General features: G+C 39.3%; 1 protein-coding gene across 1 annotated transcript in view; it reads left to right on the top strand.

The window, feature by feature from the left end:
- lhfpl7 (LHFPL tetraspan subfamily member 7) overlaps positions 1-10,313 on the top strand; it is a 381,715-nt gene extending 371,402 nt beyond the window's left edge. Inside the window, exon 3 of the mRNA XM_085964857.1 lies at positions 1,739-10,313. Within this exon, the coding sequence (XP_085820983.1) occupies positions 1,739-1,965 (227 nt within the window). The 3' untranslated portion in view covers positions 1,966-10,313. The remainder of the gene's footprint in view (positions 1-1,738) is intronic.
- Positions 10,314-15,188: the final 4,875 nt, after the last annotated feature.

Genomic DNA, 15,188 nt, shown 5'->3' with positions numbered 1-15,188 from the left:
TGCTCGTGGGGCTGAGGGGGTGTGCGTGGTGGGAGGAAGCCCTCCTCCTCCTCCTGGCCCACAAGCAGTGCTATAAAAAAGCATTCACCTGCTGGACCCGGCTGCTCCCGTGCAGGAGGTGTTAAATTCAAATGGCTGTGAAAATCTCAGACACGGAGCCTCATTTGAATATTCTAATTATGGGCCCGCCCCTCATTTGAATATTCTAATTATGGGCCCGCCCCTCCAGAGTGGGTCACTCAGATGGCTACACGATATAAATTTGTCCCTTAAACCCACCGCAGTTAAAGCGGAAATAACAACAGAAAATGCTGGGAAAACTCAGCAGGCCAGGCAACATCCGTGGAGAGAGAAACAGAGTCAACGTTTCAGGTCAAAACCCTTCTACAGGTTTCGACCCGAAACATTGACTCTGTTTCTCTCTCCACGGATGTTGCCTGGCCTGCTGAGTTTTTCCAGCATTTTCTGTTGTTATTTTGGATTTCCAGCATCCGCAGTATTTTGCTATTGCGGTTAAAGCGGAAGTAGGCACTTTCGCAGCAGGTTGTGATTTTAATCTCACAAATTTGCCGATTTACCGCCCCTCACCTCCCTGGACCCTCTCTGACCCGTTATGTGGGATTCAAATTACCCCGATTGGGTCTGGAGCTCAAACATCCACCGGACTGACGGACAAACTCACTATCCCCTCACTGCAATGTTGTCAGCTTCAGTCAGGCGTCGAGCCACAAGTGTACGTTGGGTGGTGGGTAATAGCTGTCACCTCAGTTCTGCCCCATTAAAAGCAGCCTTCCTGTCAGCTCATTGCCAGCAACTAGTATGGACACCAGATATGGAGAAGTAGGTGCCACAAACCATCCTGCCTTTCTGCAGGGGGAATTGGAGTGGCGAGTGGCAAGACTGTGGAGCTTAAATATGGTGAGAAGTAGATTAACAATATTACAGTCGACCTATAGGTATCCTCCAAGTGGTCATATCATCAAAGATGAGCCCAATTCATAAGCAATTTTATAAAGTCCTATTTGTGCAACATTTGGGTGGCAACGTAAATAATTCCCAAATTCAAAAGTTCAGTGTAAACACACTTAATGCACTGAATCTGGGCTTTCCCCCAACCCCCTAGAATAAGTAGTAAGGTGCTCAGTTCCAATGTTATTGGTCTCCGCTTTACTCAGGGCAGCTGGTAAACAGGCAACAACCTCCTTCATATCTTCTGGCACTACTCTGTGCATGAGCAGCATCAGTCATTCTTTCATGTGGAAAGGTGCGAGATGTTGGTAAGGTTGGGAAAGACGACACCAAATAGTATGGCTGAAAATGAATAAGATGTGCCAAATGGAGTTTTAAAAGCACTCGCACATGCAAAGTACAAAAATATACAAATTCATTATCAACAATTAATAAATATGCATTATTACAGCTTTGCTAAGTGTCCCTTACGAGAAGTACTCACTTTGGTATAAACATGTAATTTTTAACATACTACTTTAAAAATAAACAGCGATCTGTATTTCTAATGGAGTTTGCAACCTGCATCACTCATGTGGATTTAAAATGTAATTCCTAGCCTTCCCTAATGTTGAGAACTCTTGTGCTACTACTTTAGTGCATCATATCATTTGTTACTGATACCAGTCTAGAAATGTCTGAAAAAATTCTTCTTTCCAGTAGAGGAGATTGTGGCAGAAATGAGAATATTTAAGCTCTTAAATTAATACATTCTTGTTTTTCTTTGCAGTGTTTATCATGGCTTCTGGACTTCTGGTCTACCCTTTTGGACTGAACTCACCCCTTGTGCAGAAATATTGTGGAAATTCCAGCATCTATCATGCAGCAGATTGTCAGATTGGATGGGGTTACATGCTAGCCATTGTTGGAGTCATGCTTGCAGTCTTTCTGCCTTTCTTCTCCAAATATGCACCTAAAGAATCCAGTTCACCCACTCCAATACCTACAATCTTATAGTACTTGTTACTAAAAAAAAGGGACAAATGTACCACTGTTAAAAAAGAAATCCTGCTTTTACACTTTCAGAAATGAACAGAAGATATGAAAGCACTTCTTTAAGCTATGGAAGAGCTAAAAGGTCAGTTTGATTTAAGTGACCCAAAGTGCATTACACAAAAAAATTCTTCCTGATTTCCTCAAAATACACAGCAAGCTGCCAACGTTAGCAATTGATGAAGGAAATCAGTTTCAAGAAAGTAATGTGTCCTGTGAGCAGTATTGCTGTTACACTAATGATAAACTTAACCTGAAGCAAATATCTACTCATTTCAGACAATTTGTACCATCGCCTGGATTGGCTGTAGTTTCCAGGAAACTGCTAGGTTGGGTAACAGTCAGATATAAGAGGGTTCAATTTGTTGAAGAATTTCAGTTATTGTGAACAAAGTAACAGGAATGGGCTCAGTGAAGATATCACAGTAACAGATTGGCAACGTGGTGTGTACTAGTTCATAAGAAGGAAACTGAGGCTCATGCCTTGAGACAAAGAACTGTGAGAAAATGAACAGCAATTCTGTGGCTATCGGGTTCCTTTTTCCAAAATATTCTTCTGTTCAATGCCTGCGAACATCAGAACAAACTTCTAACTAGTGTACAGGACTGTCAGGAAACAGATTTAGAAATGTATGCTTTTTGAGATCAAAATTACAAACGAACGCTTATTCAGCAGACAACCAGAACATGCTGGAGACTGCAGATAACTCCAGTTTTAAAAGCAAAGCAAAGCTTATCAAATAACTGGAGATCTTGTCTTACTTTATAGCAAAGATCAGAATTTCAGTGATGGACCTCACACTGAGACTTTTATCAAACATAAGTAGATGGAGATAAAAAGGAACAAACTGTGGACCGAGAATTGCATATACAAGTGCTTCTAACCAAGGTTGGAAGATCAAAATAGTGCTGTGCAAGTTCTCAAAGGGCCTGCACACTACTAAAATCTTTGAATGCATTTCACACTCGTGCAGTCCTTTCCGCTAATGGCTTTAACAATCAATCCAGTATGTTTAACTTTTAAATAGAGAACCTCAAAATCAGCTGTCTGACCTTCATGTCAGTATAAAACCCATCAGAATATGCAGTGCAGCCACAATGAAACAAATTCAGAATGAAGATCTGGATAAATACAATCTGCTCCATATGGTTTTGACCTTCATCAGTCATTACTTAATACAGTGGTGCCCTTTTAACATGCAATGAAATTGCTTCCTTATTAACTCTTTCACCACACAGAGCCATTGGATTTGCCGCTTGCTGTGACCAACATCCATTCTGCACAGCTCCAACAGCAATTGTATCCTTGCTGGGGTCAAGGACTGCAGTGGAAATGTTGCCAAATGGAATTAGCCAATGAACTAAGATTTCTTCCCCCTCTACGGATGCCTCAATCTATTATTAGTGTGCGAAATTTTCAGTTAATGATGTATTAACAACTTAAGAAATTAAGTTGATTTTACTCACAACATTTCCACAAAGAAAACAATTACAAATCTTATTGATAATTTTAGATTGATCAGCTTTCTTGGCATTTCATTCACTTACAATTACTTGTAGTGAAGCTATTTGCTTTATTATTTTTCATTTAAAATGATTATGTCTTATCGACTTAGATGGGGGATCCTTGATTGTCAGAGGACTTGTTGTACTATATTTAACAGTGTTGTAACTCTGTTCACTACTAGATGTTTGTGCTCTATTCTTAAACCAAACAGTCTGAATGTTAACCCCACATGGTGCTGGCCTAATCTTGAACCAAATAAGCACTAAACTACCCATTACATCTGTATTGATCGAACATTAATTAACTTGTCATCTTAAATTTGGAATAGGCATCTTACAGCTTCTTTGTATCTTTAAATTGATCTATGAAAGCCTACAGCCTTTAATAATACCAACACACAGCACCATAATAACAGGACACAAATTTAACAGGAAAGCAGTAACATAAAAATGTCTTATTCTCATTACCACTAGCAATTCAGATTTTTCCCCTACTTCCAAATGCTAACTGATTGCATCGGATTTTTTCACACCAGAAAATTATTCCGCCAGTTTGATTAACAAATGATGTTAACAGCCTATTTAATGAAATTCACCTAGCTGAGATCTTTCTATGTTTGGTTCACCAGGGTGGTTCCACTAATTTGCAATTAAAATATCAGAAGACCTACAGTTCTCTTTGACCCTATAATGAGGCAAATGCAATCTGTTAAATTTTATGTTCTGAGTTAGGATTTGGATTAGGACAGATTAAAAGAATAATTAGAAGCTTTTAAGACTGCTGATAAAATATATTCAAACAAGGTCATTAGGAAGGACTGCAAGTGCAGGCAACATCATTAAAAGCTGTGGATATCAAATTCGATTTCAGAGCTAGAGGCACCATCCAGAACATGTATTTAAAGTCCAAAAGAAAATGTTCTTAGCACAAGATCAATAGGTATCAGGCGTAAATACTTATTGATGGATCCTGAAAGAATGTGCGACTAAGATTCCACCGTCCATCTATTTAGGTATTGTGTCTGCAGTGGTGATCTACAGCAGCTGCAATGTCTCCCCTACATTAACAAAATTCAATGCAGCTTTAGATCAATAGAAAGAAGAATTGGATCTGAAAGGATCATTCTGATTTTGAAAGCAGTGACAATAAACTAACGGTGCCATATGATTACTCTGGTTTTTAATTTTACTCTGTTGTGTTTTCAGTCCAACGGGCAAAACAAATTCTGAGCTGGAGCTATCATGACTTAATTTCTTTGACAAAATGAAATGACAAATTATACCACTGTCCACTCAGCAACATAGAATTATCAAGTTAGACATCTTGGGGAAGGTTTCCACTTTGTGCAGTAAAATTGCCGGCGTGTTTTTTATAAATGTGTTTGCATAACACACCTAAAAAAAATCTTCTTCCCCTATTTCTAGAATGTACTGTATATGGAGTTAGGTTGCAGATCAGCCATGATCTCAATGAATGGTGAAACAGGCTCGAGGGGCTAAATGGCCTCCTCCTGTTCCTATGTTCCTATAGCTTCATTGGCTTGGCCTGCATTCAGAGCTCACTGTAGTCTGGCACTAGACCAGCTCGTTTTTGTAGTAATATACCTATTTCCCCCACTTTTTAACATTTGATCCTGCCCACTTATGCCTGCTTCTTTAACCAAAACAGTGGGGGCAGAAAACTCTAGTAGCCGATCCCACAGTTATCAGCTTCATCTTCAACTGATTGAAGGCAATCGTACAACACTAGTTCTTTATTCGCTACCCCAGGTCCTCTCCCCTCCGACCAAACTGAGGTAAGATGTTCAGCTCTTGCCAGGTGCCTCAAGAAGAGGCCTCGCCAGAAGCTGACAAAATCACATGTGTGATTAACAGATGTACGACTGCCCTGGGACTCAAGGCCACAACCACAGGGAGGTGAATTAACTTGCTATGTTGTTTAGTGCAATTCTTTTTAGATGCAATGGAAGAGTCCAGGATTTTCTTTCACAGCTAAAATGTATTATATATTTTATGTGAATGGAATGCAAAATGTATCAAGTTTCTTACTGCCGATCTCTGCCATTTAAAGTGCAGAATGTTATCCCAAACCTTAAGGAACAACTGTATTAATGCATTTTCAACTGTATGTACTTAATGTGGAAGATATAACTACAAACTGATTCTATTCCTCTGTCTTACACCATGTTCTGACCGAACCAATTCGTGCCTTTTATTATCTAACAGCAAGAAACGTCAACAAACAAGATAACCAGGTTTTCGACTTAACAGTTCGTACAAAAGAAAGTTTTGTACATTGTGTACAAAAAGTATGTGTTCTATGTTTGGAATTCTGTTTTAATATTTTTTTCCCCTTTTTTGTGTGTGAACTGATTTCTAAATGTTTGGTGTAAAAAAGTGGCTGTTCGTTTTTCACAGAAAGTTTTGCAGGTGAACAATAGAGTGGTGGTCAAATACCAGTGTTTGTGCTTCAAAAAGATTTGGGGGGCATGGTGAACATTACAAAGTATTGCTAACAGCTACTCTGGCAACTGTCTTGAATCCCAATGTGAGAGTAGTCACCTTTGGGAGTTAACCAAATCGACTGCTGAAGGCAAGTGACAAGTAACCAATTGCCTTGTTCTAAAACCAACTATGTTGGAAATTTGAACAATAATGAAAGCTAATGGTGGCTGTTTTAATCTATTACTGATCTGTTATTTAGTGACTATGAGCCAAAATCAGATGTCGATCTCATTTCACCATATAAAAAAGACCTTGAAATTGTGCTGTGCAAATAATATACATATGAAATTCCTTTTCCATTATTTCACTAGAGGTGTAAAGCCATTCAAAAATAAAGGCCTAGAAATTGGGTTGAGGCGCCAAACTGGCGCCAAATTCCCCTGAGCGCAGGATTTAGTGCGGTGTTCAAGGCTTTAGCGATCGTCAGATATTCAGTTTCATTGCCCCTAGAGGGAGACGGGGCGAGGCTCGAGGCGCTCCGCGTCCCTCTTAGGGCGCTGAAACTGAATATCGCAGCGCAACGTGCCGCAGCGCCACACGCTACGGCGCGCTGCGGTACTGTAGGCCTTCCTCCCATTGTTAAGGGGGAGGGGCCTGCAACAGCGCGATCCCCGATCGCGAATGCCGACAAAAGAGCCCGGCACCGAGGAGAAGTGCTGGGCTCTCGGGAAACAGCCGGCAATGCCACGGGGGGAGGGGGTCAGGAGGCCGGGGACGGAGGTGCTGGCAGGCGGCCGCCCCGCACCTCCACCTTAACTTGCGCCGCTGCCGGCACAGTAAGGCCCCGTGAACCGGGCGCAGGTAGCGAACGGCACAACTGCGGCGTTCGCAACCAAATATTGCGAACAGGGCGCGAATGGGGCGCTGCGCACACCGATGACGTCATCGGTGGCGGCGCAGCGCAAAAAGCTAATGCCACCATTATCGCCCCAACTCAATATCGCGGGAAGCGCAGCCAGTGGCGCTACAGCCACTGCCTGCCTCTTTAGGCACTAACAAGTGGCGCTACTCACCCAATTTCTCCCCCAAACAATTTAACACCACCATTAAAATGGATGACAAAGGAATTTCATATGAATGTGTGGTGATATTTGCACATCGTAATATCAAGGCCCAAGAAACTTGTTGATTCTGAGAACAACTGTCTGTTGAAGAAAGCCAACAGTTCAATAAAGCCAAAAAGAACAGTTTTCACTGTGTACCTGTGTGCAAAATGGCTTCATATACCGGTCACACAATGCTCCAAATATTTAGCCTTGACTACTAGAAATAGTGATAATTTGTAGATTATTTTAACTTAATAAGGGCAACTAGTTTCGTATAACATCAACTGGCTAATTTAAACCATATAAAATATTTAGAAAATGTATTAATTTTCCTGCATCGCAGTAGGATTAGTACATTAGACACAATTTTTTTGGCATTTACTTATTTATTTTACTGAGGGTGAAGTAACCTCTTAGCTGTTTTGTTCTCTTCTCTTCCCCTTTCATGAGTTTCTCCCAAACCACATACCTTTCTCAGCAAAGAGGGTCGTGAGTGACCTACTCCTGGGCCCTTGCCAATTCTGGTTACAAAATGAGCGTACATACACTGGGGATGGTGCAGAGAGGTACAACAAGAGTGATCCTAAGTGTAAAGAAGGATGAGCTATGAAGAAAGACAAGAGAAGCTTGAGCTCTATAGCCTAGAGAAAAGATGCTTAGATAAAGTAAACCCAGAATATTACTTCAAATTAGGATGAGCTGGTAAAACAATAAGACATAAGTTTAAAGTTGTGAAAAGTAAATTAGAAAGATATCAGGAACATCTTTTTTTACACAAGGGATGATTAATGTCTGGAATAATCAGCAGGCATGCTAGCAGAGATGAAAAATTGGGGGTTGCCAAAATATAGTTGGATGCTAGGATCTTTGTTTATCAGAGGGACAAGCTTCTGTGGGCAAATAGCTTTGTTCTGATGCCAGACCGTTCTCCTACTCGCGATAGCACTCTGCTGTCTAGTGTGACATGCTATCATGTTGCTGGACATGATCCATCACTTTTAGCATTAACTCCCAACACTTTTAATGTAAAAGGCATTAAAAGTTGCCATCACAAAGCATGTTAGATACCCCAATGACTCATTGGGTAAATACACTGCCTGATGTAACATGTTGAAGATATTTAATTATATATTTCTGCATTTATTTTTAAATATAATAAAAAGTAAAAGTATGGCCTGACCTGTCACTTTAAAACCAAGCTATCTTCCAGCACTCTCACTCAGAATACTAATGAGGTTTTTCTTTAATCGGGTGTTAGTCAGCTCAATGATTTGAAGTGTGATTTATGCATAGCATTGTTGATAGGATTTGAGATATGTAAGGATTTGAGATATGTAAGCATTTGGGGGCTGCTGCATCAGCAAACATGTGCCTCTGCTTGATTCCAGACAACACATGCTGAGCTGTATATTTGCATAAAATAGTGGCAGTATTGTATTTGACTAGTTGGGTGTAATATTTGGAAGGCAATATGCAGCGTGTTGGTAAATTCTGGCATCAAGAAGTTCAGCTTAAAATAGATTGACTGCAGCGAAGGAGATCATCTGGGATGTGCAATATTGAGTCATACAGAATGGGAATATTGAGTCATACAGAATGGGAAGGTCCGAGCTTTAATCCTTGGCTTGTGCGGAGGTGGGTGATCTCAGATAAGGTGATCATCGGGGCTGCTACAATTGGATTATTTGTGTTAGAAAAGGGGAATAATCAATCAAGGCTCCTGCTTCTGTTTACTATCTACTGACCCAGCTTATCTAGTGATCCAGCTGGAAAGTATGTCTGTGTCAACATTTGATAAGGACAGAATTGAGCTCAGTTGTAATTGCCATCCCTCCCATGGTCAAATAGACATAAACACTTACTATCAAGGCTAACAGAAGAAGAGTGGCTAATAGAGGGAGGCTGGTGACTGTATCAGTGTAGGCCAGTTGGGATCCCAGAGGAGAGAAGAAGGTTGATACTGGAGGGGCAAAAATTATGAGATTGGTTTTCAGCTAAAAATACTGAACCAATGTTACATATTATTTGTGCTTAAAAATATATGGTAGATCATGTGACAAAATTAGAAATACAGCAAAAACTATGTTCAACGTGTCAGCAACAAGTATTCATTTTGGAACAATCACGGTCTTGCTTCGACTGTTACTTAATCTTGTGCTTCAGTTTATGAAAATAAAACAGAATGCTAGACATGGTTTCCAAACAACTATATAAAAGGTTCATCTTCCACCTTCACTGATAATTGCGACTCAGGCTTCCTTTATATCCTGCCCTGATATAACTCTGGTCAATCAAGCCGGAGAAGATTTGTCTCAATCCTAAAATGAAGACAGCATAAATAATCTATTTATAACACATCCCAGCAAACACTCCAACTGAAAAACAAGCATGTAGAAAAGAAAAATGCATCCTATCCCAATCGAAATGAGATATACATGTGATTCCTTCTCCCACTGTTTAGAATAGCAGAAAAGGTTAACTAAATAAACCTCTTCTGTAATGTAGTTGCCTATAAAATAAAATATTTCTGTACAAAATAAAAACATACATACACACAAATCAGTTACCAGTACAAAATATCCAGTTAAGATGTGTTATAAGACATAGCTTATTAAAATAAGTTTTAATACCTCAACCCACAAGCTTCCCCGAGTCCCTAAACCCTAGAAGAACTAATTCACTTATCCTCCCAGTCGTAAGACTGTATTAAATTCATGGGATAAGTGAATTACAAACTTAACTGGTCTAATCTATAACTTTTTATAGGAGACTTATGCTGTTCAGTTACTTTATAAAACTCAAGACATTGGATCATCCCTAGCGTGGTATGATGCCAGTACAATGCTGCGATAAATTATCCCTTAATCTATCCCTACAAAGGACTAACAAGATAAGTGCTTCAAGGTAACATGACTACTTTCAAACACGTATCTAGAACTCCGCACATAGACACTGGTAAACCACTCTATTATGGACCGCTTTCTGGTGTTTGTTGTGAATTCGATTTTGTACAGTGATTTTGTTGTAAATAAATAAGCAAACTGATTGTTAGGGTTTATTCAACATTCTAAATGTATAATTTTTATGTTGGCGAGTACACAATGGATTTTAAAGTACTTTACCAGATCTGTTTATGTGTTTTACGTTGACTTGTCTGCACCTTCCACAATGTTAATAAATTTATGTACCTTACTCGTTATTGAATAAAATGGTGTTTAACAAGCCCAAAAGGTTTTCATTTATTTTATTATATATCACAAATCTACTTAAAAGGTAAACCCAGATAATGAATTTATATCCGTGTTGTGCAATATGTCAGCCGCCATGTGGATAAATAGGAATCCAGATCTGACTAATACATTTCTCGTTAGTAAATAAAAAATTAGTAATAGACACTATCGTTGTGCATGTGAACTCAATACACATATTCACAAGGCGTATGCATGTGGACTTTAACCTTTATATGCATTTATTGGTAAAATTGTAAGACAAAAAGCAGAGTGCATGAGCGTTTTTTGATCATTGTACTTCCTTGATTACTGAACGGTTATTAACTAAATATATACATGTGAAGTCCATTTACCTGTATTGTGTGTGTATATAAGACGTTTTCTACTAAAATTAGTGCCCCATACTATGTAGTTGGCTCTTAATTCCCTCTATCCTGGCCAATATTTATTCCTCACCCAACATAACAAAAACAGATTATCTGGTCATTATCACATTGCTGTTTGTGGGACCTTGCTGTGCGCAAATTGGCTGTCGCGTTTCCCACATTACAACAGCGACTCCACTTCAAAAAAGTACTTCATTGACTGTAAAGCGCTTTGAGACGTCCAGTGATCATGAAAGGCCCTATATAAATGCAAGTCTTTCTTTCTTTCTGTAATGGCCTAGCAAGCCAGTTGTAAAATCAGCTCTTGCGAAGCACCATACAGCTGTAGCAGGTCCACCAGCTTCTAAAGACACTAGTGATGGACAGTAAGTGTGTTGGCCACATCATGAGATGAAATAAAAATATGTTCAGGAATCACAAAGGAGAACTTGTAGCCTACCACACCTTATATCGTGCAAAGATAAAGTAAAAACATTAACATAATAGAAAAGTTAAAAGAAAAAATATTTCAAATTCCATTTACAGTAAATCTGGAACACTACTTCAAATTAAACCATGGCAGTAGAAGAGACACAAGTTTAATAATGGCAAATTTAGGACTGATCCTGGCTCATCCATCCTGAAAGACACTATATTCCACTACCCTACCCTACACAAAAGTCCATCCCTTGTATTGATCACTCTTTGTTGAAGAACTTCATGACACCGATCTTAAATTTTCCTTTTACTAGTTTGAACTTGTGTCCCATGTTCTGCAGTCACTGTGTATTCGCTGTTGTAATATAGGGAAACACACTGCCAATTTACATTCAGCAAGGTCCCACTAATAGCAATGAGATAAATGACCAGATTTTTTTTTTAAGCGCTGTGGTTGAGGGATTAATATTGCTAGGACACTGGTAAAACCCCCCTGCTCTTTGAATAGTGCCATGGGATCTTTTACGTCCACCTGAGAGCTGTACTGCACTGTAGCGTCAGCCTAGATTATGTGCTCAAGTCACCAGAGGTGGGCTTGAACCCATGACCTTCTAATTCTGAGACGAGTTCTACATCTGAGTCAAAGCTGTCACCTGTATTATCTTAAACATACCTCTATAAAATAATTTCTCAGTTGACTCCTTTCAAGGCTGCAAGGCCCGGATTTTCCCATCTTTCTTCTCTGGCCCTTCTCTGCAATGTCTCCAATGCTTGAGTGTCTCTCATTTCTTGGCGACCAGAACTGGATGTAGTACTCAAGGTTAGTCTGACTAGATGAGTCTTATTGTTCCCTACCCTTCAGCCAATTTCTTATCCAGTCCCAAGATTTACCCTGAATTTACGATAATTTTGAGTTTAATTAATAGTCTTTTTGTGGAACTTTGTCAAAAGGCTTTTAGAAGCCAAGGTACATCATATCAGAGAGCTTTCCACAGGCCACTTGAGTTGCCACTTCCTCAAAGAAGAAGATTGCAGGATCATCCATTTCTGAATCCATGTTTACTGCTGTTTTTTAGGTTATTATTGTACTTCATCCGCCCCCCCCCCCCAATAATTGATTCCATTGTTTTACGTGGAATAGAAGTTAGAGGGGTGGAGTTGCAGTTAGTGAAGGATTCTATCGCAGCACTAGAACACAAGGATGGCCCAGAAGGCTGCGTTAAGGCAGAATCCATAACAATAAAAAAAGGAAGCTAAATGGTACAATTCAAAAATAAGGGCATGAGATTGGAATAAGGCAAAGTTTAGTGAGATAAGAAGGGATCTAGCACAAATTAACTGGGCAGAAAAGTTAGAAAACTGGTCAGTGGGTCAGCAGTGAGAAATTTTCAAATATGAGATGGATAAAGTACTAAATAAATATATTCCGAACAAGTAATGTGGGGGTGCAGCAAAAATTTGTTCTATGGATAAATAGAGATGGAAAACAAACTGAAATGTTCTTCTTGGTATATATAGATTATCTGGACTTGGGTATAGGGAGTACAACCTCAAAATTTGCTGTTAGCGCAAATGTAGGGAACTTGGCAAACAGCGAAGAGAAAGAACATTAATACCATAAATATCATACAGTGTAGATTTTCCAGGGATGGGAATCTATTGTTATTAAAAGAGATTTGAGATGCTAGAAGTATTTCTATTAAAACAGAGAAGGCTAAGATGTGATTTAATAGAGGTTTTTTAAATTATCAAGGAATTTGATAGTCAATAAAGACAATGTTATCTGGTGGGGAGTCTGTGATGGGGGTCATCAATTTAAAACTGTGACTAAGAGAGTGAGGAGACAGTTTAGGAAAAGTTTCTTTACACAGAGGGTTGGTGGAACATGGAATGCTTTGTCACAGGAAGTGGTTGAGGCAGGGACCATTGCACCTTGTAAGGAAAAATTGGATAAATATGTGACGCAGATGAAGATACGGGCCAATCAGGATAGAGCAGGGCAATGGGGTTAGTTTTGGATCGCCTTAAAAGAGGCAAAAAGCCAATGGTCCAAATGACGACCTTCTGTGCTGTAAACCTTTATATTTCTATAGGTTCTGTTGTGATTGAAACATGATGCTGTTAATAGAATATCTTCCTCAATCTCCATATTTGCAGTTAATTAATAATCTACCCGAACAAAATCCCCAGTACAATAGGGGATATAAGATGGGAACCAGTGATTGTAGAAAAATAAATCAAGTGCAACCAATCTCATAACTCAAAGATGCCACAAGCAAAAGTTAATGATGTCAATCAAAACACAAGTCGTTTATTTTTAGTAAACCACCAGTCCTCAATGTCTATTTTATTTTTACAACTGGGTTTGAGGTTTAAAAAATCCTGTCAATTTAAATTAATTTACTTATTTAGTTTTCCACTGTTTCAGGCTGATTCACCAGTGCAGATGTCGAGGGGCATTATAGTGACACACTCAATCACATCAGATGAAATGCCCCAAAAATTACAATAAATCTGAGAGATAATAATGTGCACTTGCTTAAAAGGTGAGGCTTTTTTAAGCAAAACATCTTAAAATAAATTAAACACACAGTAAGCGTGGTTGGTTTACTATAAAATAATCCACTGTCAATGATTTAAAAGAAAATACTGATGGCACCTCTCTGGAGAAATGAACCACTGAACATGAAGCAGTAGCAGTAGTCCACAGATCCCACATGTTGTATAATTATAATGTGAATGAATAAAAAAAAGATAAAGACGCCATTACTTAAAATCATGTAACCGAGGCTGTATTATAAGAAACATGTATAATCACATCTCATTACCAGAAACTTGTCTCTCATTAAACTAAGTTGTAATCTGGATTTAACATTCAAACATGCTGACTCTCGTTTGATGGAACTGTCCCGTTTATATTGCAGGACAATCCCATGATCCATGAAGCGTCAAGAGATGCCTACCCATGGTTTTACCACTCCAGCTCTCCCACATAGCAATTTTTCCTAAAAACAAACACCGTTGCTGTTCCGACTACCAGCAAGCTAAATTTTACATTAAAACAAAACATTTTAAAAAATGAAACCTGGAAATAGAAGTAATATAGATTTGGTGGGAAGCTCACTTCATACCAGCAGGGACCATTTGCCTCCAAATCAGTTATTGGTCAAGATTACCTTTTATAGGATTTAGTTGGCCGAAATGTTCGTATATAAGCAGCTTGGGGCGTTTATTGTGGCAAAGAAAACCAGGACTTCTTATGTGACTACAAACAGCATATTCAACCGGAAACCTGGTCTTATCAGGAGGGCATCTTATCACATTTCCAGTCCCTTTTGAACTCATTCACTTTGTTTAACTTTAATTCCTCTCCCAGTTTGGCTCCATGACTACTACCAACTGCAACTGCCTGAGGCGTACATGGTTCCCAGTGTCCCGGTTGCACCCCCCCCCCCCACGTGAAAAGCGCATGGTCTCTCCCCCAATTACCCAGCCAAGACTGGATGCACATTGCATAAGAAATAGTAACCATAACCTTGTGTCGTACCGCATGTGATAAAGCACACTGAGATTTGCAAACCACCAGACGAACCTCCTTTCCCAACTTTAACAATGCCTCATCTATGATTACATAAAAGACATGTTTAATATTATTTTTCTTCCCCCCCAATCCAAAAGTTTTGAAGCTTAACATGTCACCATTTTTCATCCCTGCTGCCCTCAAAGTTCATCATTCCTTGACCAAGGACAATCGAGAGATATGTTACCACATCAATACAAATGCCACTTTTACAACACCCAGTAGCTTTACCAAGCTGGTGCAATTGAGCTCCCCTCCTGGCTTCCCCTTCCTCCTTGGTGTCCCCCTCAGATATCCCAAGTGAGTTTGTGAGCTCCCATGTTAGGGAGCCATATATGGCAGCAGTTGCTTCTTATCCTAGCACAAAACAGCTTATTTTAAAATTTCAATTAATCTTGACGCAAGGTTAACAAAACACCTTTCCAATTTATAAATCCTGGATTTGCTATTTTAAACTATTATTAGTTTATAGCTCTGATGGGAATTTTGTTACAACAGAGTAATAGCTCAACAAATG

This window comes from Somniosus microcephalus, chromosome 22, assembly GCF_052327205.1.
Source record: "Somniosus microcephalus isolate GS21.2 chromosome 22, FLI_Smic_1.0, whole genome shotgun sequence".
Taxonomy (NCBI): domain Eukaryota; kingdom Metazoa; phylum Chordata; class Chondrichthyes; order Squaliformes; family Somniosidae; genus Somniosus; species Somniosus microcephalus.
The sequence above is the reverse complement of the archived record's forward strand: the minus strand, read 5'-3'. Positions and strand labels throughout refer to the sequence as shown.